This window comes from Camelus ferus, chromosome 12, assembly GCF_009834535.1.
Source record: "Camelus ferus isolate YT-003-E chromosome 12, BCGSAC_Cfer_1.0, whole genome shotgun sequence".
Lineage (NCBI taxonomy): Eukaryota > Metazoa > Chordata > Mammalia > Artiodactyla > Camelidae > Camelus > Camelus ferus.
In genome coordinates, this window is record NC_045707.1 from 9643796 (window position 1) to 9671256 (window position 27461).

A 27461-nucleotide genomic window follows, 5' to 3' on the forward strand; every position below is an offset into this window, starting at 1 on the left:
ACGGGGGTCAGTCAGGCTTCCGGTCCAGACACAGGCACTGCCAGTCCTCAGGAAGCAGGGCAGGGGGCTTCCTGGAGGAGGTGAGCCCCCTGCTGAGAGAGGCAGGCGGTGCTTCCCTGGGGCCTGGGCCTCGGCAGCTCTGCAGCTCCCAGAGCCAGGGTGGGCCTGCTCACGCCCAGCCCCGCTGCACCCACAGCCCTCGCCTCTGCGGGACCAACCCCCCTAAGGCAGCACCCCCAAGGGCGCTCTCCAGGCTGGGAGCAGCAGGCGTCTCCCTGTGCACCGCGTGCTCTTGCTCTGTGCACAGTGTGACCAGGCTCGCCCGGCAGCCAGCACCCCGCAGGCAGCGGTAGTGCATTACCCCGGGGAGGCAGTCCAGGGAGTTCTGGCAGCCGGGGCCTGGAGGGAGACAGGAGAAGCCGTTGTCCCGGGAGCCAGCACTGGGTGTCACCACAGGGCAGGGCTCCGCCGGCTGCCAGGCCTCAGTGCCCGCCCGCAGGACCAGGTGGTAGGTCCTCATAGAGCAGTCAGCGTACTTCCTGGAGGAAGTTCACAGAAATTTCTGTGTAAAGAAGCAGGGGCTGGGGTTTGAAGATAGTGTGCGCGTGTTAAAGGGACTGCTGTCACGTCTCTGGCAGCGTGGGGTGGGCCGGGGACCCGGGGCCAGATTTGCCCTGTGTTCTGTGTGGCCAAGGTCAGGTCCCCACGGGACAGCACACAGGTAGCAGAGGGCACAGCAGGGCTTCAGGAGCAGCAGCGTGGCTTCCCCAGACCCTTGGGGCCCTGCCAAGCCCTCCAGACTGGGAAGATTGCTGGGCGCAGCCCCAGGCCCTTCCCAGACCCCTCTCCTCGCGGTTCCCAGAGAGAACATTCCGTCACCATGAAGTGAGGTTTGCTCCTCTCCACTACTCCCCCCCCCACCCACCCAAGGGAAACCCAGCCAAGGACAGGATGATGGCACGCCCAGACCAGTGCCACAGGGTCCGTATGCCAGGCCAGGCCCATGGCCTCCCTGGGGGGCCAGGGAGCTCCGCAGCCAGGCTGCCACCAGGTGGGGCTGCCCCCGGCGCGGTTTCACACCGGGCAGTTTTAATGCTGTGGTTGCATCTGGTCCCCCTCCCTTACTCTCTCTCCGCGCCTTGTGACCCAGACTGCGGCTTGAACTGAGAATATTTTCAGATAAATACACGCCTTTGAGGTTAAAAGTGTTGCCCAGTAGTTAAACGCCAGACAGAGACACCCGTGGGCTCAGAGAGGGCTCTGCGCCTGGCTTTTCCCTTTGGACTCTGAGCAAACCCCGCAGTTGTGAATAACCGCTTCCCCTGCGGACACCCCACTTTGCACAGAGGCACCTGGACCTCCCTTCCGATGGCCCTCGTGTCCCTGCCTCACTTGACAGAGCAGACCGCTGAGGCCAGAGGTGCTGGTTAACTTGTCCAAGGCCCTCCCTTCACTGGTTGGAGCCAGAGCAGGGATCCGAACTGTGGCCTGGCCGCCCCTACAGCCATCAGTCCCCGCCCCCACCTCTGTGCCCGTGGCCCCCATAGGTGCAAGTGTGTCTGCACAGCTGGGCTGGATCCCCCTGGCCCTGGGCCACTCGGGCCTTCCCAGCCTCCTGCATGCTAGGACTCTGTGGGCTTCCAGACACACGTCTGTGGTCCATGACACTTGACCCCTTCCCTGGAGAGCGGACGTTGCCCAGGCCTGGCCACCTTCCCCCTTGTGAGCTTGGAGGTCTCTGGGGACAAGAAAGTGGGGAGCCAGCACAGACTCCTGAGGATGGGAGACCCCTACCCAGAGCACAGGGGCATCTGTTGTGGGGAGGCTGGGCGGGGAAGGTGCCAACGAGAGAGCACCTTGAGCCCAAGAAGGAAGGCAGGCCTGGGGTCTGTCCCCGACCCATGGGCTGCACCTGGGGAGCTGGGGCTCCTGTCTGGAGGGCCCCTTCCCCACCCTCCTGACCTGTGCCGCCCAGAGGTGTCCAGGGCCGTGGGAAGAGTATGGGCTCAGAAATCCAGAGTCCGGCTCCGGTTTTGCCTTCTGTCCCCGAGGGCTGCTCTTGGGGGTGTTGCAGCCAGTGGCCCTTGCACTTAGCCGAGCCGTGGGAACCTGGGGCAAGAGCAACAGTCGGCGCCCCTCCATCCTGCCTCGGTTTAAGCTTGGTGTTTTATATCATGGACCTTTTTGCATTGATTTTGTTTTTTTGATTTTACATTAAGATACTTGTCTTGGTTCCTGAGTTTGGTGCTCCGTACAGTGTGTGCCTGACCCACGGTGGATGCCTGGCCCCTGCCGGCCCGAGCTGGCCTCTGCCCGGTGCACACATCTCGTTAACTTTATGGGCCGGCCGTGTTTGCAGGGAGACCCGGCCCCCGGATGCCACCCCCACGCCTTTTCCCAGACTCCGTTGTTGGCACGGCTTGCCGAGCAGAAACACTGGCCGCTTTATGGGGAGAAACCTAATCGGGGTGGCAGTAGGGGGGCAGCCATTGGGGGGGTCCTGGCTCTTGGTGGCCCCAAGCCAAGCCTGAGGTGACTGCAGGGTGACACCGTCTGTCTGCCTCGCTTGCTCCAGACATCCGCCTGGCCCTGAAAGGGCCACCTGCCCACTGAGGCCTCCCACACACCTGTCCCCAGTTGGCCTGGCTCCTCCCACCCCGGGCTGCCCGGCACCCTGCCCATGGGCAGACACTGTGGGACTGGGGCTGGGCTGGTGGTGGCAGCTGGCAGATGGCAGGGTGACTGTTGCTCACTGCCTGGCAGCCCTGCTCAGGGAGCCCCCTTCTCACTATGTTGCCTGCCCCTGCTGCCAGTCCCTGGTCCAGACCAACTGGGAAGTCCCTTTGGAGGTCTCAGACCCCTGACATCCCACCAGAATAGGGGCGGTCTCTGCCATTCCTCCCTGGGCGTGAGACCCTTGGTCACTCCTAGGACTGTGGGGTGAGTGGGGGAGCCCAGCAAATCATGCCTGCCAATACACGGAATTTGAGCCTTTCCCCCACTGGCTCAGAAATGTATCCACGAACGGGTCACAGACCCAGAAAAGTCCCTTCTCCCTTCCCCGAACCTGGGTTGTTGGCTAAAGAAAGAGCTAGGTTCCGTGGGGGCCCTCCCTCGGTGGGCAAAGCCAGAGTTCGCGGAGCCCTGCTTGGGGTACAGTACCTGCTTCCCGGTCACCGGGGAGGCCTGGAGCGGCTGTGCGTGTGCAGGCGTCCCGCCCCGCCCTTGGTAGAGAGAGAAAGGCTCCGCTGTCCGTGGGCATCCTTCGCAGGCACCGCTCGCATCGGCTACACCGCCTGCCACGGGCTTGGGTGTTTCAGACGTGAGGACTGGAGCCTAGGAGGGCAAGGCCAGGTCCCAGAGCCAGGGCAGAGCTAGGATTCACCTGGGCCCCCGCCGCAGGCCTCCGGATGGGCTGCAAGGGAGGCACACGTATGTGGGGAGCACAGGGTCTTCATGAGCAAGGAGGGGAACAGTGGAGTGATCACTCCTGGCACAGGACAGGCGAGGGCAGCGGCCAGGGGGTAGGGGGGCTGCCCAGGGCATTCTTCTGCCCTGGGAGGCTGTAGGGGGCAGGGTTCCAAGGAAGCGAGGGGAGCCGGGCGGCTGGGGCGCAGTGCGGAGGTGCAGCAGCATGGAGACAGGCAGCCCGGCCTAGGGGGGCGCGAGGGAAAGGGGCGGGGCAGGACCCCACAGCCAGGAAGGCTGACCTCCTGGTCAGCCCTGCTTATGGCTGAGGACCCCAGGGCTCAGTAGTTGGCATGTGGCAGGGCTGGGCAGACCCAGGTGGGTCAGGCTCCAAGCCTAGTATCTTGGGCTCAGCCTTGGGCTGTCCAGCTGGCCAGAGGTCAGCTGTGGTCGTCTTCACCTTTCCCCCGTCCCCCATGCTGGCTCTGGGAGGACACCTGGCCAGAATGGGCCAGAGCCAGGTGGGGTTACAATTTGTTGAGGGAGCCCTGGCTGAGGCCTCAGACGGGGCCCTGGGAGCCCCTGCCCCGGGGACCATCCCAGGCCTCACTGGCCACAGGACAGGAGCCTCAGCCTGTCTGGAGCCTCCTCTAAAGGGGGGGGGGGGGTGTGACTTTTCGTCCCGGTGCCACTAACTGCCAGGCACACAGGAGGGCAGTACATGCCCCCTCTCTCCCGGATCCCGTCCCCTCCATGCCCCAGAGCATCAGTGGGAACCTGGCCTGGCGCTGGCCACCCAGCATTCAAGGATGAGACCTGTGTCTTGGTCACCTGTGCCCTGGCATCATCCAGCATGGGACAGCCACAGAGGCCACGCAAGCCTTTGCACGGGCTGTGTCCAGGCAGGAGGCCTGGTGAGACAGACTAGGCGGAAATGCAGGCTCTTCAGCAGGTGGCCGGGCGAGACCGAGATGGGGGTGGGGGGGTGGCGGACGCGCGGGGCAGCTGCTGGAGCTCGGGCGTGGCTGTGCCTCTTCCAGACCTGACGCTTGTTCCTTTTCTTCTAAAACCCAAACAGGTCAAGAAGAGGCGCTGAGATGGGAGCTTCTGTCTGAGGCCGGCCTTCCTCACGGTGAGCTGAGCGTTAGGGCCCCACCTGTAGGGGCACCTCACTGCCCGCCCCCTTCTCCCCAGCCCAGCCACAACCCACGGGCCGCCTCGCCCTCTGGCCTCCTGCAGGAGACAGGCCAGCCGGCTTCCTGCCCCTGGCCTCAGAGTTGCTGCACAACCACTCCCGCGGAATGCCCAGGGGCTCTCACATCTGGCACCTCGGCATGCCCCTCCTACCGTCCTGGCTCCAGGAAGCAGGGAGCCATGGGCAGTTTATCATGGGGAGGGATGTGATCAGATCTGTGTCCTTCCCGTTCATCTCTGGGCCCCGCTGTCACACACAGAGGTCCTTAGATGGTGGTACCAGTGCCAAACCTTTGCCCAGGCTTAAGCCGTCCACCTGAAGCCACGTCTCCCCTTGTCCTCCTGCCACTGCTCAGCAGCAAACTCTCCCAGGTGGCTCACCTCACCTGCCCACAACACACTTGTGACCTTTGAGCTGTTGGTCTCTGAAGGCTCTCTGGCCACAGTCTGTCCCAGCATCTGGATGGAAGAGGAGCGCGGCCCCATCTCACTCTGCCCAGCGAGGACTCCCCGCCGGCCTCACCCTGCACCCTTCTCTCCGCCCAGCCATGCATCAGCCCTCAAGTGTGGTCCTGATAACACAGGCTGCCTGCCATCCACCTGAGACGCACACGGTGAGTCTGGCCTGGAACAAGAAAGGCCAGATGAGGGGACCAGGCACACCTGCTCCTCCCAGGCCGGGCTGGCGGCTTGGGGGCTTGCAGTGGCTGCGGGGGTGGACCAGGGTGTGTGTGCACGCACGTCTCCCTCTCTCCCCACGCCTTTCCTTGTCCCTTGGAGCCTAGCCTGGAGGCCAGCCCGTTGTTTGGCCCGTGGCCCCCACCTCGGGCCGGGGCCCTCCTACGGGCAGCCGTGCAGGCTCTGGAGCTGAAGCCCGGCCCCAGGGAGGACGAGCAGACGCAGGCCGCAGTGCAGGGGCTGTCAGAGTCCAAGCGCTGGGGCATACGTGGATTCCAGCTCAGGGTTAGTTAAGGTGGCCTGGCTGCAGGGCAGCTGCTGCATCGACCCCACATCTGAGTGAGGAAATCAGGCCCCACGAGGGCATAAGAGGTGCCCGGAGAAGCCGAGCAAGGAGGCCACCTGGTCCAGCAGCCAGCTCCACCTGCTGGGCTGGCCTGCCTCATACTGGGGCCGTGGTCAGAACCAGATGGTCCCTGCAGCCTGAGAGCATTGCAGTCTCGGGGGCTAAGTCAGGAGCCCAGAGCATGCGCTCAGGGTGCCTCCCCTAGAGTCACTCTGAGACGTTTGGTGGAGCCCTGAGCTGGGCACCAGATTCTTGGTCTGTTTCTTCCCCAGTGATGAAGCCAGCGGCAGCCAGTCACCCCGCAGGGCAGCTGGGCAGGCATCAGGCTACCTCTGCACAGAGCTAGGCTCTCCCCACCCGGACCACTCATCATTGCTGGGGGTGGGGAGAGTATGTCAGAGGAAGACCCTTGGTCACTCTTCCCTCAACCCCATCCCTAGAGGCTGGCTGGCTCTGCGTGGAGAGTCCTTGGGGACCTCCTGGTCCTGTTCACCGGCCAGGGAGTCCAAGTAGAAGCAGGGGAGCGGGACCCCGAGACCCTCTCATGCAGATTTCCCTCTGGGACCGTGAGGGAGACAGGCTGCCCATGACCACGGGTTCCTGGGGGGCCAGGCTGTGTGGGGCACTGCTGGCTCCACTCCCAGGTGACTGCCCCGTGTTTCCCACTCTGGGTGGACCTGATGTCCTCCTCACTGGCTGAGGGTTCTGGGACTCATTCCAGGGTTTTTCAGGGAGCAGCAGCTGCCCTGATTATTGGGACTGGGCCTGAGGCCGCCCTCTGCAGTCGTGCGCACAGGCCAAGCTGGGAGAACCTAAGAGCAAGGCCCATCTGAGGCTCAGTTTCCTCACTATGGAATGGGATCAGTGATCCTAGCTTCCCCAGGCCTATGAGGACCTGGAGGAGGCAGCCTGCTAGGAGGAGGTGTGGGGTGTCGGAGAGCTCAGAGCTCTCGTACCATCTTACCAGGCAGAAAGCAGAAGGATCACTCTGCTCAGCTGCCTGTCAGCTGTGTGACCTTGTGAAGGTCCTGCTGCCTGTCTGGGCCTCAGGCACGGGCACTGGGCCTGTGTGTCCCTCCAGGGTCTGGCTCAGCCACCCTTTCCTGGGAGCCAGGTTCCCTTTAGGAAGGAAGGAACAACATTCTGTAGCCTTTCCCAAGACGAGGGACGCCCAGGTCACCCTGGGTGGCAGGACCAGACCAGCCAGAACCCACCAGGAGGGGGTCCCCATCCATCCAGTGGGTGGAGGGAGCAGGCCTCAAGACCACGGGATGTTCTGGGGCAGCAGAGAAACTGTGCTGTCAGAGGGCAGGGACCAGGTGGGCACTCGTGGCCCCTTTGGACACATGTTGGCCTCCAACAAAAGACAGTCTTCCTCCCAGTGTCACCAGGGCAGAAGTCCCTCAGGGACGTCATGGCCACTCCTGTCCAGACGGGAGTGATCCAGTTGCCTGTAACGTTCTCCCAGAAGCCACGCTGCCCTTCTGCCTGCCTCCCTCCCCCTCCCCTCTGCTTCCTTTTCCCTTTCTGGGTGATGGCTTTCTCCTGGGGGGCTGCTCCTGGGGAGTTCGGGGCTGTGCAGGCCCTCCACTGACTCGCCTGCCAGAGTCCCCGGGCCAACCCCAACCCCCGGCTCCCTGCAGCTCCCCTCCTCCCTCCAGGAGGTACCTCCGGAAGTTACGAAGCCCCTCGCGGCGCCGAGACTGACGGCCCTTTGGGGTGAGGTAGTAGGTTGTATAGTTTGGGGCCCTGCCCTGCTATGGGATAACTATGCAACCTACTGTCTTTCCTGAAGTGGCCGTAATGCCGACAGCGGACGGCGCCAGGGCCCGGCTGGGCGGGGCCGGGGGCACAGTGGCTGCCGTGAAGTAAGAAATCTGACTGGCCTGGATTCCCACTTGCTGTGTGGCCTGCGGCAGGCCCCCTGACCTCTCTGGGCTTCAGTTTCCTGGTCTGTGAAATAGGACAAGTGAGGCTTGAGGGAAATACTGGGTGAAGTATCCCAGGAGGGCAGGACTCAGAGTTGACCTCTCTCCCCACGCTGTGCTGAGAGCTGATGGGCCCGACGGGCAGTTTGTGCGGCCCGGCCCCGTCCCCTGAGCCAGGCTCGTGGGCAGCCCCCGGTCTGGACTGTGCCCTCAGCTGCATCCCTGTGGCCGGCCCTGGACCCCAGGAGGAGGGGTGCCAGCTGAGACTTCACTAGGGTGGCCAGACGGGAGGTGGGAGAGAAGAGTTACTTGGACACAGCCTGGCCCCTGATGGGTACAGACCCGCTCCATCGCCAACAACCTCAGGTAGACGGTGTGGGAAACAAGGTGCCGGCTGCATCTTCCCTTCTGCCCTGTGCTGCCCAGCCCTCCGGCTTGGCTCTGGTGGCTGCGGACCACCCGGCAAGGCCGGGGCCGAGCGCGGGGCAGCCGCGGGGACGGCGGGCCCTCCCACAGCCCGGGTGCCGGCGGGGTGAGGTAGTAGGTTGTGTGGTTTCAGGGCAGTGATGTTGCCCCCTCGGAAGATAACTATACAACCTACTGCCTTCCCTGAGGCGCCCAGCCGCGGCCCCACGGGAGGGCCCGCCCCCACGCTCGACAGGTGACTCGGGGGCCTGAGCCCCAGGCCAGGTGGGCGGGAGGCTGCCCACCTTGATCTCAATAAAAGCTGTTTTGACGTCAACCTGGAGTCAGCCCCTGTTCATTCTGGGAGCCCGGGGCGGGGCGATGGAGGGCATGCGTGTTGCTGTTGGGGGCGTGTGGGGTGGGCACGGCCTGACTGGGCAGCCGTGTCCAAGCTGGGGTTTCACCAGACTTGCCCCTCTGCACCCTAGTCTGCTGTCCCAGCAACCTTTAGGCCCTCCTGATGGTTTGCATCCTGGGACCCAGGCCCCATCCCATCCTCCACCCCCCTCACACCCATTTTGAGCACAGACTGTGGGACCCAGGCCTCAGAGTTATCACTTGGCCCCCATGTGAGTGAAGAGGCCCCGCGGGCCCCCACGTGATTGGTGTGGACCCCAGGCAGCAGCTCAGAGCCCAGTCTAGGGCCCGGCCCCCGAGGTTACCTCAGCCCCCAGTGCCTGACTGGAGCCCGGAAGTTCCCATCTCCCAAGCCCCACTCCCTTAGGACACCTCCCGCATCGTCCTCTGGGACCAGGGCAGATGACAAACTTGGGCATTGTCCACCTATTCACCCTGTGGTCAGTGGCAGGTTACACTGGCCTCATGTGTCCCCTGGACATCACTTCTGTCCCTCCCCTCTCTCCGTCCCCACTCCAGACCTCAGAGCCTCTTGGAACAGCCCCTTTGCCCTTCTGGGCCCTCGGCCCCCTTGGGAGCAGACCTGCCCTCACACCTGTGCACACCCTCGCCTGGACCCCTCCCTGCCTCTTCCTGCTCATCATGGCTCTGAGTGCCCAGCCCACTCCTCTGAATGCTCACAGCTCAGCACTGCCTTTGGCCACAGTGTCTTATCTGAGCAGACTGTGACCATGGATGCCCCGAATTCAACCTTTCCTAGTGGCACCACCTCTATGCCTGGCCCTGCAGTCAGAGCTCATGGCCTGGTGGGGAGCAGTCTAGGCACACAGCGGCCATCTGTCATGGTCAGGGCCATGATGGGGGCACATCAGGGGCTGGGAGAGCCCTGAGGAACCCTGGACCCAGCCCTGCAGTCAGGGGTGCCTTCCTGGAGGAGGTGACACCTGGTTCACCCTGGGACCCTCTCCACCTTCCAGCGAACCAACTTCCAGTCTCTCCACTGTCACCAACTGGCCATCCCTAGAGACTGGGTGTCGGAACCTGCCCAAACGTGGGCTTGAAGGGGATGGGACCAGGGTGCCACCCATCACCTGGTCATCAGCAATGTGCGGAAGCAGTTTAATCCCAGAACAAACTGGATGAAGCTGTTAGTCCAGTCAAAGCAGCTAATGTGTTTGTGAGGCCCTGCCAGGTGGCAGAAAGGGCTCCAGCTTTGGGGACAGAGGCCCAGGGCCGTTGCTCTACTCACGAAACCTCAACTCCCCCCCAACTTTATAGGGGGCTGTGTGGGGTGTCAGGAGACAGCAGTTCAGAGAGTTCAGCTGGGGGTGGTCGGAGGCTGGCGGCACCACAGGGAGGGAACACAAGAATGGCAGGGGGGCCGATGGGCCAGACCTGAGCCCTGGTTTGTGGCTGGGCGCCTGGTGCCCCCTGCTGCCTATTCAGGGAGTGGCTCCTAGCCCAGCTCAGGCCCTGGGTCTAATCAACAGTTTAGCAGAGTGGAGAGCCAACTCGGGGCCCCCAAAGCTTGCCCCCTACCAAAACTATGAGCTCTGGTCCATGGGCCAGGACCATGGTCAGACATGAGGACCAGTCAACTTTATAACAGCTCAGCTCAAGTCGAGGGGGAAAGAGGGATTGGGACCTTGGAGGTGGTCCCCGTCCCCAAGTGTGCAGGACCCAGGCCTCCACAGACCCCTCCCAGCTGAGGCTGGCCACCAAGGTGCGGCTGTGTTCTACAGGAGAGACGTTGTATCACTGTTCCTCCTGGGAGGTGACTCCTCAGAGAGACTTGAGGGAATTCTGGGGTGTCCAGGGTGGGCCCTTTGAGAGACATTGAGCCTTAGGGTCCACAAGGGCCACCTCTGACCTTGGATGGGAGAGGTGGCAGAGCCAGCCCAGCATTTGGACCCTACAGTCCTGAGCTGAGCCAGAGCCCACCTAGCCACGTGAGCACCAAGTGAGGGGGCCGGCACGCAGGGCCAGGACTAGGAGGAGGTGGCCGAGGCCCAGCATCCCAGGGGGCCCCTGGTCTCAGGGTCACACGGCACCGCCAGCCTGTCCCTCAGCACGCTGGGCACAGAGCCAAGGCCCACATGCTGTCAGGGGCCCACGAAGCAGTTTCATTTCAATTCCTTTTCAAATTTGGAGGAAAAACGAATACAACAGTATTGACCACATATTACATGTTAGTGTATACAACCTACATCAGAACGTGTGTAACTCCACGTGCTGGGGGACCTACGGTGTCTGCGGTGATGAGCCCAGCTTGGGTTCTACTGGTCTTTACCCAACCTGGTCATAAAGCACATTCTGTCATCTGCTTTATGGGGGAAGCACCCAGGAAGGCGGAGTGCCCCCACCCCCACCCCCAGTCGGCCTGGGCCCTGCCTGCAATCCTGGCCGCTGCCCTGCCTCCCCGAGAGGGTGAGCGCCTCCTTTAGTTCAGTGTCCTGGGCACCTCACTGGCCCTGGGTCCAACTCTGCTGTCATCCCCCCCGGTCCCCCCTTCCTCCGCCAACCAGAGGGAGGTCTGGCCTAGGCCAGCTGGGCGGCCCCTGCCATCGGACTGTGCATTTTCCGACAGCGACACCGTGTGGCAGCAGGAGGCAGTGGCAACTGTGAGCTGTGAGCCGCCAAGCCCTGCCCACCACCCACCACAGGCTGGGGGCCCAAAGCCCTGGAAGGGAATGGATGACCCCTCCTGGGCCGGAAGCTTCGGGTTCAAAGTCAACCCTGGTGAGAGTGCCCCATTAGTGCTTTCTGCTTCTCTGGTGTATGGGGCCTGAACTGCAGACTGATAACTGAGCAGCCCTTACCCCACGCCCCCTGCCGGCTTCTCCATGCTCTGGGTGCACCTCTGCCATGGCCCCAGGTGACAGCTGGCAGCGTCCTGCCCACCATCAGCATCTCGGGCCCCCATCAGCACACCCTCCTCATGGCGACACCCACAACAAACCTGTGAGGGGCAGGCCCCACCCTCCGCCAGGAACTCAGACCCACCTCTGTCCCCAGGCACCATCCACTGGCTTTGGGCAGGAAGGGAGACCATCCCCAAGCCTGGGAGGATGGGGGCACTGGTGTGAAGGCAGGGTCTTGCTCTTGCTTTGTGCCCGTGACTCCCTGCAGAGACTTCATGCCCGTCAGTGTGGTTTAGCAGAGCCAGGGCTCCCTGGTGCTGTTTCTCCTGCATCAGGCAGGGTCTGAGGGACCGGGGGGGCCCAGGGGCCCAGGGGCCTGGGAGAGTCCCCATGTCAGCTGGGTGAACATGCTGAGCTCAGCCTGTCTCTCTCTAGAAGGACAGAGGTGGCACCAGCCAGGTTATCCATGTCAGACCCTGGACAATTAGAGGGCTGAGATGTACCGGGAGGGGAGGGCCTTCAGGCCTGGCCTGCTCAAGGGGCTCCAATCGCAGCACAGCCCCAGCTGTTCCGAAGCCTGAGGCCAACTCTTTCCCAGCTGCCTGCTTGGTGACCCAAGTTCATCATCCACACTGACACCAGCTAGTGCCCCTGACCCCAGTACTCCCGTGGTCTCTGAGCTGCCCATTGCCAGAGATGGCCCTAGCCCCAGTGCATCTGCGTGGCAGCCAGGTCTCTGTGGAAGGGGTGACCTTCCCAGGGATGGGAGTGGAGGGCTCCAGCCATTGGTGTAAATACTGTCAAGTCAGCCCCCACCAGTGATGCCGTGTGCCATGGGGGAGTCTCTGGTCCTCAGGGAGGGGCTACTATCCTAAGCCCATTTCATGGATGTGGACATTGAGGCTCAGAGAGATGCAGCGACTTTCCCAAGGCCACACAGCAGGCCAGGGCAGAGCTGGAATGACTACCAGGTCTATTCCAGGGCCTGTAGCTGTCCTGCCTCCCCCGTGGTGTCCTCCTGCCTGCAGTAGGGGAGAGGGAATGCCCACAGGGAAGGGACAGGTGGAGCTCTGGAATCCCTTTCCTGTGGCCAAGGAAGCCGGCCAGACCCAGGGCCCTGCCAGGTGCCTCAGCCGCCTGTCTCGCACAAGAGGGTCCACCTGAGCCAGAGCAAAGTAGCCGCCTGCACACTGGACGTCTGGCCCCTCTGAAGAAAGCAACTTTCTCTCCCCTCAGCCCTGAGCTGGGCTCAAAAATGGTGGGGACTGTTCCTGGTAGGCCTGGACCCCCACCCTCCACCTTCTTCCCAGATCCTGGGGTCTGATCCTGCCTCCGGCCAAGCCTCAGGCGGTGCGGTGAACTAGACGTGCTGGCCTCTGTGGTCTCAGTAGCGAAGGGTGGCCTGTCCCGGAGAAGGCCTCGCCCCTTCCCTGTCTTTCTGCTATCCCTCTCCCCTCCCTGCGCCCCTCCACCACATGGGGCCTCCCCTCAGCACCCTCTTCTGCTCATTTCCCAGGGCCCCTGGCTCCATGTGGATGTTCTGTCCCCGAGAGGCAGGGAGGCCCAAGCAGCTGGCCTGTGGTCTGGGAGCCTCAGGGCCCAGGCAGCAGCCACTGGAAAGGATGCAAAGGCCTGAGGAGGGGGAGGCAGGGCGAGGGGACAAAAGGAGGGGGGACCTGGGGAGGAAAGGAGGAGTGGGGAAAGCCACCTCAGCAAGGGGGGCCGGTTCCAGGAAGGGGGCGCCAGGGAGCCCATGATGGTCGGGCTGAGGGGGGAGTGGGGAGTGGGGAGAGGAGAGTGAAGGCCGCCACCTGGAGGGAAGGGGTGAAGGAGGAAGGTCCGGGGCTCGGCCTGGGCGGGTGGGGTCCTCGTGGGAGGAGGAGGCACCTGCAGGAGGGTGCCCACTGTGTAGCAGACGGGGGACTGGGTAGCAGCCAGCAGGGCCCCCTTCTCAGTGGCGGGGATGTGCTCAGGGAGTGTGGGGGCGGGTGGGGACGCGGCGGGCCCAGGGGTGAAGAAGGCCTTGTCTGCAGGGGTCCCTGGAGGCCCAGGAGCCTCAACAGCCCGAGGGCCCGGCCAGATGGCCCACCGCCCAGAGGGGACAGAGGCTTCAGGCAGCAGCCAGTGGGGACCTCCAGGAGGCTGGGGATCAGGGGAGGGACCCTGCAACCAGCTTGGCCCCTGAAACGCCATGGAGGGGGCCCAGCGTGTAGCTGAAGGAACACACGGTCAGGAGACCACCCAGCGGAAGTCCAGGCTCAGCCACACACCAGCTGTGTGGCGGAGGGCAAGCCCCTGGCCCTCTCTGAACCCATCTCCTCACTCAGGCTGAGGATAAGAAGACTGGCCCTTGCAGGTCCTGTAGGGTCCGTGGACAGCGAGCACTGGCCAGGTAAGCAGGCTCCACGGGATGAGGAGACGAGGGTCCGGCGCTGCTGGACGAGCCCGAACCCATGGCCCCCCATGAAGGCCCCACGGCCTGCCTTCCCCAGACAGCCAAGAGACTGCCCCACCCCCAGGCCGGCAGCACTGCACTGCTCCCTATGTCTCTCTGTCCTCTCTCCAGCTCACTTTCTTCCCTCCTTGGAGCTGTCATTACCCTCCAGCCAAAGGAAACTGCGGGACCCCTGTGGTAGAACAAGGGGCTCGTTGATCTTTGCAACCAGAGAACCATGGGGCATCTCAACAGTAGGTGCGCTGGGTGCAAGGCGAGTCTGAGGGGCGGCTGTGCTCTGGACCGGATGCTGTCAGGAAGGGGGCAGACGGCAATGGGCCGTCCTAAACTCTGTGGTCGGCGGGGGGGGGCCTGGAGCCAGCGGTGGCTGTGAATTGCCAGGGAAGCAGCGGCCACTCCCATCATCTGGAAGGGGGAGGTTTAAACACTTTATGTGGCCCAGGTGACGTCCAGGCTGTCGTCTGTGTTCCAGGATTACCAGGGCAGGTGTTGGTGATCTGTGATACCGTTTGTGTCCACAGGAGGACACCCAGGCCCAGCTGATGTCCCAGGCGGCTCCTAGGCTACCAGGGCCTCTTTCTCTCAGCACCACCGTCCGTGCTCCTTACCCAGGTGAGTGTGGTCCATCCCTTGCCCCACAAGGCTCTGGGCTCCAGGGGCTGTGTCCCTCGTTTCTGCAGCCTCCCCGGCCCCTAGCCCAAGGCCTGGAGCAGAGGGTGTTTAATAAATGCCTACTGAGTGAACAAGCGAATTAGAGTGAACACAGGCCGGTGGGGTGAACCCAGCACCATAAGGGAAACTGGCCGGAGAAGCAGTGGCACAGGTGGGCAGCAGGAAGCAGCACCGGGGACCCCAAACACCCAGGCTGAGGAGGGGGCTGGCTGTCCCCTGAAAAGTCCCTGAGATGCTCTTGGACTCAGGGGGTCCTTGGATGAACACGCCCAGAGCTGCTGCCCACAGTGTTCTCTTTTGGAGTCACACAGCTGTGAGCCCATTAAAGGTTCTGACAAGGACTGCAGAGAGGAGACAGACCTGTTTGACTTGATTTAACTCGCAGTTTCCCAGCCAGGCCTGACCACACCAACCCAGCCAGTCAAGTCATACCAGTGGCCATTCCACAGAACAGGAGCATGGCCTAGCTGCTCTGCATTTGCCAAAGATCCCTCTGGCTGCCATGAGGGGAGAGGGACTTGGGGAGGCAGAGGGCCCTGGGGAGGCAGAGGGCCCTAGGAGGTGGTGGCCACTGGGCTCAGGCCAAAGCAGATGTGCTTGGACCATGGTGGTAACCCAAGAGAGCACTGAAGTGGGTGGATTTGAAAAACATTGGGAGGTGAAGCCAAAGAGATCCCAGCCAAAGGCTGACTGGGGCAGAGGTGGGGAGTGGCAGGGGAGGCCCAGGCCTCCGGGTTGGTGGGCGGACACCTAGTGAAGCAGAGGAGCCAGGCTGGGAACAGGCACAGAGCAGGTGAGGTTTGGGACATGCCCCGTGTGAGGTGTTCTGGGGACTGACCTAGGGGGCCCCAGTTGAGCTGGAGGCTGGTCCATGCGGCCAGCCCAGCCACTGTGCCCCCACCCTCCCTACACACCTGCCCGGGGCACCCGAGAGAGATCCCCGGGCTTCCTGGGCCCTTGGGGTCAGGGAGTGCTCCGCACGCCCTGTCCCCATGGCCACAGCAGTGGGAACAGCAGCGGGGGTGGGGCCCAAGGACCCAGGCCCGGCGGGTCCCAGGACAGAGCTTAGAGCCGGGCAGTGAGTCATGGTGGTCTGAGAAGGCCCAGGGCAAGACAGGAGCTGACGCACAGGGCTTCTGTTCTCGGATAAGGCCCTCTTCCTGATGGAGTCCAGGCGGCCACTTTGCTCCCACTAAGGTGGACACTCAGGAGCGAGGCAGATGGGCCTCTTCGCCTGTGGTCACGAGCTTGGAGGGGTTTCCTGCTGGTTTCCCAGCCAACAGTGGGCTCTGAGAAGGGTGCTGGGGACAGCAGGGTGGGGGTCTCGGCTTGGCCAGGGCAGACAGACCAGACCCACTGGCAGCAGATGGCTCAAGCTGGGCTGTAACCTGAGTCCTTGCAGGGCTGGGCCGGGCTCCCCATGCTCTCTAAGCCACATTAGTTGGGCCACCAGGCCACCGGGCCAGGGGCCCTGAGCACAACAAAAGAGGTAATGGGCACTGGGCCGGTGCCAGGAGCCTCGCCTCCCCGAGGGACCCACAGAGTTCCCAGCTCCTCTGTGAGCTCAGCTTCCCCACGTGCGTGCAAGGAGAACCTGAACTTGAAGGCCCAGGACCTGCAGCTGTGTGCTCATGATGGGCTGTCTCTGGTCCAGCCTCTGAGGTGAGGCCCAGACTGACCACCAGGTGGCGCCCAGCACTTGATGAAAAGTGCAGCTCCGGCTGGGGAAGGGCGGCCTGCGGATGCTGCCCAGTCACAGGCAGTGGGCGTCCGTGAGGCCTGAATGGTCCCTGCAGCCCTGAGGCCCAGCAGCCCTCGGGGTCACGAACAAGGGGGCAGGGTGGAATCAGCATCAGCCTGGCGGCCACTGCAGGAGGCACGGCCTCTTCTCCCTTCCCTACACCCCCCGGGGTGGGTATAGTGCTCGGGGCGCTGTGTGGGGGAGGGACACCCCCCCTTCCAGCCACCGGGAGGACTGCTGTCCCCTGCCCCTTCCACGCACTGGACAGAGGTCTAACTGCTGGGCTGGAGTCTGACCCCGTGTCTGTCTGCCCTTCTCCCCACATTGGACCACAAGATCTTTGCCTCTCTGCGCCTCCTCCCCAACTGCGGGACAGAAGATGACCACCTCACCCCTCCCCTCTGTCCCTGGCCACCCCTCTGTGTGCCAGCCCCTGCAGATGCGGGTGTCTCCCGCAGGGCCGCCCTGTGAAATGGAGGCTACCGCCTGGGCCAGGCTGCAGAAGGCTGCGTGGCCCGAGGTCTCACCCAGTTGGACCACAGAAGGGCCAGTAGGAAAGCCCCGGTTGTCCACCAATTGATGGTTGGCAGGAGGCCTGGGTGGGGGCATCTAGGGGTCTCTTCTGGTCCCACAACTGGGGCTGAGTCAGATTTCTCATCCCTGTACCCGAGCTAGAGAGGTCAGCACCATGTCCAGAGTCACACAGCCGTGTCCCTCTGGCACAGGGTCTCCCTCACTACCCCCCGTAGCCCTTGAGCCCAGCCACTGGACCGTGGGCAGTAAACACTGTTGTTACCTGCAAGGTCACTGCTCAGTGGCCCTAGGCAGTCACCATCCCCCTAGATGCTCAGGGAGCCCCACTCCCAAGGGAGTCCTGGGGGTGTTGTCCCTCAGCTGCAAAGAGGCCCCCCCACAAAGCTGTGGGCTCACAAGGACAGACCAGTGGCTGGGTGGGCAGGGGGCACGGGAATGGCCACGGGCAAGTGGGTAGGTACTACCCCCGGGCAGCTGGGCAGGTGCCATCCCTGGCAGCTGAGGGGAGCCAGGCGCACAGGGCATGGGAGCCACAGGCCCTTTAGCCAGGCCGACACTTGCCCCAGTGAGGGGGCAAGCAGCCTGGCGGGTGAGTTGCCCCATTGGCAGCAGGCAGGGGTGGCTGCTGGCCTGGCCCCAACGGAGCAGGCTGGGAGTTGGGCTAAGCCAGGTGGGCTCAGCTGTTCCAGCAGATCCTGGTGACCAGAGCAGTGTTCAGCTGGGCATCTTGTCTGGGAGATGACGAGATGTGCAGCCTCACTGGGCCTGAAGGTGGTCCCAAGGAAGCCAAGTCCAGGCCACTGTCCCACCCAGCCCATGGCCAGGCCCCAGACAGGTCTGGTGCCCAGAGAGAGCGAATCGCTGGGGCCCGAGGGGCCAGACATCACCCAGCCCTCCCCTACCTGGTTCACAGCCTCGACTTGATCGCCTCCAGCTCCGAGGGGCTCACGCACAGCAACCCTCTGCCTCCAGCTTCCCTCCAGCCGCAGGAAGCCCCTGCCACCTGGAGCACGTGGCACCCAGCTTCTTCTCACCCTAGATCTCTGCCTGGGTCACCCTCCTGCTGCCCCCCTCCCCAGTCACCTCCGCCAGGCCTTCCGTTACAGCCACCAGCTTCTGTTAACTATGTGCCCTGTGCTGTCATGCCATCTGACCCTTCTGTGGGTGTTTTTTTTTTTTTTTTCCCTTCATCTTAATAGTGAGAAACCTGCCCAAGGCCCCACAGCCTGGAAGACGCCCATTCAGAAGCACCCAGGGCCCTAGGCAGACTTACACAAACACAGTCTTGCCCAGCCTTGCCTCCACCAGCCTGCCCCAGAGGCAGGAGTCTGGCCTCTCTCACCTCTGAGGAGCCTTCTGGCTGCAGTCTTTCCTCTCTGCTCACACAACTGCACCCAGACATCCCTGAGTCCTGGTACCTGTGGACAGCTGGCGGTGGAGGGGAAGGGGCTAGGGGTCCGGGGCAGTCTCAACTCCAGACTGGCCAGAACAGAATGCTCATCACTGCGAAGAATCAGCTTGGTAGTGCAGCCCTCTAAGTTATCCTTTGTTCAATACATTCCAGCCGGGAGACAGACCCAAAACAGGCACTGACTACGCTGGAGGGTTAGGGGAGCAATGCCCTGGGGCCTGGGAGGCACAGGGAAGGAGGACCACAGAGCAGAGGTGGAGTGGGGGAAAGATCATGGAGAGCTCCCTGGGATGGGTAAGTCCTGAGATGGGTTTTGTAGGATGAGTAGTTTGCCAGCTACAGAGTAGGAAAAAGAATGAGAAGCCCCCACACTCACAATTGGATTGTATGTGTGTATTATGGGACATGCAGGGGTTGCCACATGGTATACTGACGGGGTGGGTGGGCCAGGGACCCTCTGGGCCCTGGGATCCCTCATGCCCAAAAGGGCAGATCATTTCTAGAGTCAGTCTCAGAATTAATCAGGAACCTTTAATTGCAAGTAACAGAAACCAAAGCCAAACCAGCTTAGGCCCAGAGGGGATTTACAGCCTTACGTAACAAAAAATCCAGGAATTGGACCAGCGTCAGACATGGCTGGGTCAAAGGATGTCCTCTGGACTCTGCCTCCCCATTTCTGGTAACTGCTTCCCTCTGTGGGCCCCTACCCTCAGCAGGTCCCCTTGAAAAGGCAGAGATGGCCACGCCTCCAGCCCCCAACTCCCACCCCATGGAAGGCTCTCTCCCCTTCTCCAGCAGTGAGGGACAAAGGCTCAGCCCTGAACCACGGGCTGTGCATGCTCACTGGGCAGCGGGGGCTGGGGTGGAGCCAGCCCCACATCGCCAGGGTGGGGGTGGGATCGAAGGGGCAATAGATTCTTGGGGGGCAGAGCCAGCTGCTGCTCCTGGGACAGAGGTCAATGCCAGGTGGAAATGGGCTTCACATGGGCCCCTGCCGGAACCTTGAACTGGAGAGGATGGAGGCAGCTGCGATGGCCAAGTTGGCTGGAACTTCCCGTCCGTCCCCTGGAGCCGGTCTGAGTGTTCAGCTCTGCAGGCAACCAGGGCCCAGGAAGCAGCTCCTCTAGAGGCCAGGCCAGCTTGGCACGGGGAGGGCAGGGAGAGGGCCTGGGCTGGTCCCGCTTTACTCAGTCGCTTGCGGCTCCACGGCGCCCCAAGAAGAGCCACCAGCAGCAGCCAGGGAGGCACTGCTCACACCTGCTCCATTAGGCGGACCAGGAGCTGAGAGCTCTGTGGCCGGGAGGCGGGGCGCTGGGATGGCCAGCAGACCTGTCCTGCCCACGCCTGAGCTGCCCTGTCTGACCCGGACACTGCCCTGGCCCCAGTGCCCACCCTCTCCTGGCCACGGTGAGCAGCTCACTGTACGTGGACACCTTCACCAGTTCCCCGCCCCCGGGGACCCAGGGGCAGCAGCACACACCATCCCTCCACTCCACACCGCTTGTCGCTAGTCAGGGGGCAGGAGACTCACCCTGCCCCCCCCCCCAGGATGCCTGCCCTCTCTGGTGCCAGGGTCAGGGGGCTGGGCAGCCACTGGCCCAAGCCCAGGAGGAGCCCACAGAACGTTCAGCCCTGAAGCTCAAATCGGTCTGGGACAGAGGCCCAGGGTGCCAGCCTGCACACCGGGGTTCTCTAAAACTCTGATGCCCCAGCTGATGGGGACAAGCCCCGTGTGCCCCTCCCTGGAAGCTACCTGGGTTCCCCGGCCCCTGACCACATATAAGGCTGCCTTCTCTTCTCCTTGTGCCCCCAGCAGCATGTAACTCCCCCACTCACACCGCCTCCACCAGCGGGACTGGCCTGTTCTGGAATCAGCTGGACCAGAGGGGGCCCTGTAGACAGGGCCGCAGCTAGGGCTTGGTAGGGTGCTGGCGCCCAGGTGACGTCTGGTGGACCAATCCCTCACTCGCTGTCGAGGGCAAGGGGATGGGAAACGCAGGCACGGGGACGAAGTTCCCAGCGCAGCCTGGGGCTGCCCCCAGGCACGGCGGTCTCCAAGGGTCGTCTTGCTCACGCCAAGCTAGCATAAGCCCCGAGATTCTGGCCGGAACCCGTCCCAGCTGGAAAGGCTCTCGGCCAGAGCAGGGGCTGGTGGCCGGCTGCCTGAGGGGACCGCAGCTGGAGAGTGGCACCCTCGGTCCCGCCATCGCAGTAGGAAGAGGAGGAGGGGAAGTGCCCCCTCCGCTTTATGTCTCAATTCTGGTGCTAAATGCAGGCACGGCTTGGTGGAGCGCCGTGTTCAGCCTGGGCCGACTCCCAGGGAGGCTGGGCTGCCCAGCCATGACCCAGAGCCTGGGAACACAGGCAGGACCCAGCTGTACCGTGGGGCCTCAGAGGGGTCGTCCGCTTAGGAGGCCGGTGACCTTCCCAAGGGCAGACAGCCGCTGTCTCCTGACCCCTCATCCCCTCCCTCCCCAAAACAGTCTCCTGGCTGGAGCTCCCTGGGTTCTCAGGCCCCGGGGCCATCTGCAGGCCTGGCTCTAATCTCAGGCTCTGGGTACTTCTGTGGTCCCCAGTTCATTGCCAGAGACAGAGACTGGGCAAGGTCAACCCAACGTCACACAGCGGTGAGTGACAGTGCTGGGGTTAGAAGCACCTGCTGGACCCAGCCTACACTCTCACTGTCACCACACCCAACTCCCCTGTGCTGGGGGGACAGCACCCCGTTTCACAGACGGGGAAACTAAGGCCCGGGGGAGCTCAGGCCTGAGGTCACACCCTGATTGGGAAGATCACTCTGTCTTACATTCAGCGCTCCCCGCCTGCACACCCTCCTACCCCTGGCTGCGGGTGTGAGTCTCCAAATCCTGCCCCAATACCCCCCCGCCCCCACAGTGAGAGAGTTCCTCTGTCTGGGCTGAATCAAGAGCGAGGGCTGTGGGACATGTGCCCTCACCAGCTTGAGGTCCGGAAGGCTTCCTGGAGGAGGTGATGTGGACACTAACCCAAAGTCTCAGGGCTAAGGCAGCAGTGGAGGTGGGGAGGGAAGCATGTGGTGTCCACAGGTGAGGGATCATCTGAAGGGGGCAGGGCCTGGAGGCAAGAGGTGGGTGGGAGGACCACAAAGGACCTTGGGCATCCTTGGGTCCTTGAAGGCCACAGGGAGCCATCAATGGTTTTAGCAGTGACAAGTGAATGACAAGATGGAGTGAGTGTTTTGAAATCTCACCTGGCTGCTGTGTGGATTCTGGATTGGAGTCCCCATTCCTGCTGCTCTTTGGGGTCCACCCCTCAGGGCAATGGTGCTGGGGGCCAAACTGGCTCTGAAGGAGCCCATCCTCCCAGCCCACACCTCGGACCACTGAAGCAGAAACAGCCAGCAGCACTCGGTTTCTTGGAGTGCTGGCCAGCTTCAGGGACTGACGTCTCCCTGGGAGGGGACAGGGCAGGGGTGTCACAGGGCCAGGCGATGGCCCCAGGGTAGGTCCGTCAGGAGCTTAGGTGGCGGGAGTAGGGTGGACCAGGCGGAAGAGCCGCCGAGTGGCTGAAGTTTCAGAGCGAGCTTTGTGCTCAGTGTGGCTGTCAGCGGGAGCACAGCAGCCTAGGGCAGGGAGGGGTGGGAGGTGGGAGGCTCAGGAGAGGCTCAGGGATTTGCTAGGGGTTCGGAGCACTTGTAGGGAGACAGGATGGCGACACCAGCAGGCCATGGGTTTCACAGGGGTCCCCTGGGGAAGAGTAAGCTGGAGCCCAGCCTGTCTCTGTGGGACTTCTGAGCCTGCCCTGGGCCCCTGACCCATTTCAGGTGTGGCGTATCTCGGGGAGGTCCCCAGGCTTGTGGAAAAGCACACAAGGGGAAGTGGGGGGAAGATGACACTGAGGCTTCTAGAAGGAGGTGTCCAGCAGGAGTGTGGTTCTTGGGGCCAGGTCCCAGATTCAGGAGGGATGGCCTGTGGCAGGTGCTGAAAGTGTTACATGGCCCTTGGTGACCAGGGTAGCCCAGGATGGGGGCCTGTGCCGGAGGCAGCCTCCTCGGGCCTCTGGGTTCACCACAGGCTGGGTCCGTGCCCATGCTCAGATGAGTCAGGGGACCCGAGTTGGCATTCGGCCGTGTGACCAGCACCCAAGGCCTCACATCCAGCAGCAGGACCCAGACCCCGGACACCCCCGCTGGACAGTGAGGTCTGCACATCCTCAGTGGTGGCCTCCCAGCCCCAGGGCACCTGTGGGGCTGTGGGCAGAGTCCCAGGGCTCCCGACCCCGCAGAAGGCGCTCAGCCCCTTGGTCTGTCAACCTCCCACCACACCCAGCCTGGAAGTTCACGTCATCATGGACGCTCCCTGGGTGTCTGGGCTGTGCTGGGTGGGGCTGTGGGCAGTGGCCATCTGTCTCCATCTGTCTGATCCCCACTGGTGACACTCAGGGCCAGGGGAGCACTGGGGTGAGGGTGCTGTGGGCCGAGTGTCATGGGCACCACTGTGGAGCCACCAGGCCAGAGGGCCTCTCTCAGCATCAGTGTCACATTGCCCCATGTCCAGAGGCCAGGCCAGAGTCACACCGTGGTCAGGCTCAGCCAGGCCAGGATCCGGGTCTCTGCTCCAGGCTGAGCCCTCTCCCCGCGGGAGGGCCACGCTTCGGACCCGGCAGGCCTGAGCAGGGGCCTTCTCAGTTCCGGGGCGGCCAGCCCCACACTGTCAGGCCCTGGACTGGGCGCCCAGGTAGGGGGTGGCTGGGAGGTGATGCGAGCCTGGGACTCCCCCAGCTCTCCAGGGTGGGGGCCGAGGCGGTCCTCTTCCACTGCCCAGCCGAGAGGAACCAGGGGCTCTGGCTCCCCTGAGGAGCAGCTGCCTGGCAAGCTGGGGTGTCTGAGCACCTGGCCCCTGGGAGGGAGGCTTGGCTCCAGGCCCCCCTCACAGGCCCCCTGCCCCACCCTTCCACCCTCTCCTGACCTTCAGGGCTCTCACCCCTGGCCTGGCACTCCTCCGGGACAGGGCTGGGATCTGAGTCCCCTCCCATCCCCTCTCCTTCCCTGTGTGCCCAGAGCCCTGCTGTGCCCTGCAGGCCCTGGGGGCACATCAGGGCAGGAGACTTCCTCCTGTGGCCAGGTGAGAGCTGGGGAACATTTTAGGCGGCAGAGTGAAGAGATTGGAGGTGCTTTTAGAAGAGGGGGTGTGAGAGGCAGGGGAGTGCAGTTGGGGGCTGCTTGGGAAGTGGGAGAGGGCTAGGCCGGTGGTGGGGGTGGGTGGGTGGAGAAGAAGAGGGAGGACTCTCAGGAGAAGCCCTGGCTGGAGCTGATGATTTGGGGGGGATGCGGGTGGCGGGGCCGGCCAAGTCTGACTTCAGCAGGCTTAGACAGACCAGCTGGGGTGGGGAGCCGTTGGCTAAGATGGGGAGAACTGAGGAGTGTCTGACTTCAGGGTCATTCAGGGAGGCCCCCAGGGGCAGCTCAGAAGGGAGGGCTGGGCGGGAGGCAGACTGGGAGACACTGCCTCCTGTGGGGTCCACGAGCCAGGTTGGGGTGGGGGGGGACACTGGAAGAGGATGGCTGCCTGGGCCAGAGCCCAGAGCAGCAGGGGACACACCTAAGGCAGAGTCGAGGCCAAGGAACCCATCCAGGAGTGTGGAGGAGGAGGGTCGGAGGGCCCAGTGTCAGGAAGAAGGAGGGAGAGGCCATGTGCATCCCAAACAGGCAGGTGGGCCCTGGGTGGGACTCAGAGACAGAGCAGACGCCCCCCAGAGGCACTGCGGGGACAGCAGGTGCCACGACTGGCTGGCCACCCACACCACCTGCCCAGCCTCCTCCCAGAAGCTGCTTCTGAATTCCCAGGCAGCCCAGGGGCCGGATGATAGGGCTCAGATCAGGGAAGGAAAAAATGAATTCTTTGTGGCACACGAAATGCGGCCCTTTCCCACAAGCCGTCACAGTTCCGTCTTTGTTCCCGGGGAAGCCGAAGCTGTTTGCCTTACGGTGGGACCTAAAAAAGAAGCCCTCAGAGCCTGGGGAAGGGGCTCCCAGGGCAGGCCAGGCGTGTGTGAAGGAAAGATGGGGCTCTCCCCAACCCCACCCTGGGATCTGGCTTGGAACGAAAAGAAACACAGGGCAAGTGGGAGAGGTTGGGAAATGAGCAGTGGAGGGAGCCGGTGAAAGGTGCTGGCAGCCTCGTCCTGGGAGCATCCTGCTGGAGACCTTGGCTTTGCTGAGCCTGAGCTGATAGTGGGTGGGTGTCAGGCGGGGCCAGGGCCAGGCTGGCAGCTCTCCCTGGGCCTGTCTTTGCCTCCACCTCCAACGCTACCTCGAATCTCCACAGCCATCTGGATTGCCTGAGGGAGAAAATGAAAAACTCACACGTGTGTGCACAGAGACAGACACCCAGGCAGGCTCACACACGCAGACATGAGCACGCAGAGACATGTGCATCTGCTCGCACACACCTGGACACACGTGCACAGAAACCCACACACACAGGCGCACGTGTGCACAAGCATATACTCACGTGTGCACGTTTGTACACACGTGTGCATGCACATGCTCACTCAGGTGGCACCCACGTGCAAACTTCTGTGCACAGTCACATGCACTCACATGCACATGTATGCAGACAAGCGCATACCTGCTCATGCACAAACCCCCTACACAAGCATAGACATGCATGCAGCCTTGCACATACGTGCGTGCTCGTCTCAGTCCACCAGTGACTCAGCTGCATGGGGTCCAGTGGCTCTCCTACCCACATCTTTCTCCTCTGCTGGGTGAGGGCTTGGAGCCATGGTCCTGGGAGCTCCTGGCTCCCAGCAGCACGCGCTCAGCGGAAGGTCAGACTGGCTCGGGCGGGCGCAGTGCCGCCTTCCAGGGGCAGCTGGCAGGAGGGCGCAGGGATGCTGCCACCTCCCCGGCTGGGGGCCGGCTGCGCTTCCCCGGGCAGAGGGGAGGGGTGTGCTCACGGTCACATAGGCCGCTGAGGCCACAGTCCTTTTCTTGTTTGGATATAAATACCCCTTATATTACATATTAACAGAGGAAAATGGAGGCTTTGAGGGGCCGGCGGGGACAAATTGTGGGTCTGTCCCTTCCCCACCACGGGGCAGTGGATGACTCATTATTCAGCAAGTGCGCTTTCAGCGTCTGCGACTTCCCAGTGGCGTGGGACGATGTAACGCCCACGGAGACTCAAGTCCTTCCCTGCAAGCCAGTTGACCCCAAGAAGAAGCCCTATGTGGCCATGGTGGCCCAGGCCACCTCCCTGCCCTCTTGCCCCCTCCCAGGGCATTCCTGGGCGGTCTCTGAGTGCGGATGTGAGAGTCACCGCTCTCAGGAGGGGGCGATGGACGGACGGATGATGGGTCTCAGGGGGCAGGACCCCCAGCTGCATGGGCTGTGGCCAGGGGAGGTTCCAGACACATGGCCACCACCCACATCCCTCGGCATTTGCCAGAAGAGGTTGTGGAAACAGCAGCGGCCCAGGAGCCAGAAGCCCAGTGGCACCTGGGCTGGCGCGTCCTGCTCTGAGCCTGTCTCCCCATCTGCACAGCAGGGCTTGAATCGGGACAGCTCCCTGCTTGCTGCTGCAGTGCCGCCCCCACCCGGGGAAGCTCCTCCAGGTGGGGGTGGGAGGAGATGGCTGGGGGCTCTGGGATGCAGATGGGCCTCCCTTCCAGGGCCCCACATCGGTCACTCAGGAGCCATGCAGAGCAGCCCCAGGCAGGACCCTGGGGGGGCCACCAGTGCCTTGTGAGGCCAGGTTCCTGGGCTACAAAGGGGATTTGGTCCCTTCCCCAGGCTCATGGCCAGTAAAGTCCGACCCCCTCATAGTCCTGATGGTCCCACAGGTGTAAACCTCCAGGCAGCCCCTCTCGGGAGCCCGGCCCAGCCCCGAGGAACGCGTGGTTATTACCTCACTGGCCCTTCCAACAGCCCGACGAGGCAGGCCTGTGACTACCTTCTCTCTACAGATGTCAGAATCCTTTGTCCTGCAGCTTTTTCTCTCTACACGAGTGGAAGGTGCTACACCCTTAAAGGTCAGAGCCCTGAGAACCGGCTCGCCTGTGTATTTCAGGCTCCAGGCAGGCATTCTCTTACAGAAGGAGCAGAACCAGCCCGACTGGGCCCGGGACACAGAGCCCAGGGCAGAGCCAAAGGGGCAGGTCCAGCATGGAGTCGGGCTTGTTCTCCCCTGTGACTGAGACAGTCTGCACTGGGGCCACGCTCCCCACCACCGTGGTGGCACAGTAATGCCCCACCAAGACGTCCACGTCCCGATCCCCAGAATCGGTGACTATGTTACCTTCTATGGCAAAAGAGATTTTGCAGATGTGATTAAATTAAGCATCTTGACATGGGGGATGGTCTTGGATTTTCTCTGTAGGTCCCGTGTCATCACAAGGGTCACGAGAGGGAGGTCAGAGTCAGAGGGAAGTTGGGAGGTGCGAGGCTGCTAGGAGGAAGGGACCTGAACCGAGGAACGTGGGTGTCTTGAGAAGCTGGACAAGATAAGGAAATGGATTCTCCCCTCGAGACTCCAGAGTGGACCCAGCTCTGCCCACACCTTGACTGTAGCCCCGTGAGACGACCTCCGGACCTGCGAGAGGATACGTTTGGGTTGCTCTCAGCCATTGCGTACGTGGTCATGTGTCGCAGGCAGCCACAGGACCCTCATACGACGACCGCGCTCTTGACCCGAGCACACCTCCCGCATCACCTGGGCTGCAGCTCACAGGTTCTTGCCACGGTTCTCAGGGGCTCTGCATCCCCTCCCGGCGGACACAAAGTTAGCCCTGCCACATTGGGCACTGGGGACAATGTCTTTCCCATGGTTGTAACCGACGCCAGCAGAAACTTCTCCTCCCGTGTGGTCTCAGCGGAGAGAAGGTCTCAGGATCAACCTGCCTGCGGGGCTTGAGGATTCTCCTAAGGGGACCCCTGTCTTCCTGGCACCTCCCCCCACCCTGATGTCACACTGTCAGGTGTATGGGGTGGGAAGGTCCTAATTTCACCCTGGTCTGAGCACCCACCTTCAGGCGCCCTCTGGGCCCTAGGAAGGAGAGTGGGGAGGGCTGGGACTCCTGTAAGACACTACAAACCCTAGGCTTGTGCCCTTTAAGAGCATGAATTTTAGGGCATGTGAGTTGTACTGCAGTAAATCTATCACATCAAAAAAGAAAAGAAATATCTACTTGCTGAATTTGGGGGCAGTATCAAACATACCCACAATTACCTGAAGCCACCATTAAGTTATACCCCACCTTCCACCTGCTATGCATGTGAAGCTAGGTTTTCTTCACAGAGGTCAACAAAAATGACACATTGCAGCAGAATGATGGCAGAAGCAGGTGTGAGGCCTCGACTACCTTCTCCTAAACCAGACATTGAAGAGATCTGTAAGTGTTGTACATGTCAACACAGGAAGGGTTTGTTAC

General features: G+C 62.6%; 1 protein-coding gene across 15 annotated transcripts in view; it reads left to right on the forward strand.

The window, feature by feature from the left end:
- Positions 1–18117, forward strand: part of LOC106728660 (translation initiation factor IF-2-like) — a 71769-nt gene extending 53652 nt beyond the window's left edge. For 9 of the 15 annotated variants that reach the window (XR_004324383.1, XR_004324384.1, XM_032492456.1 and 6 more), the window contains one exon: positions 4487–8296. Coding sequence is in view for 11 of the 15 variants with exons in the window: in XM_032492456.1 (XP_032348347.1) it covers positions 4487–4812 (326 nt within the window). In the remaining 4 variants the exon portion in view is untranslated. Of the gene's footprint in view, positions 1–4486; positions 8297–18105 lie in introns of those variants that run through there. The other 6 variants (XM_032492453.1, XM_032492452.1, XR_004324382.1 and 3 more) reach the window with 6 other exon arrangements.
- The last annotated feature ends 9344 nt before the right edge of the window (positions 18118–27461 follow it).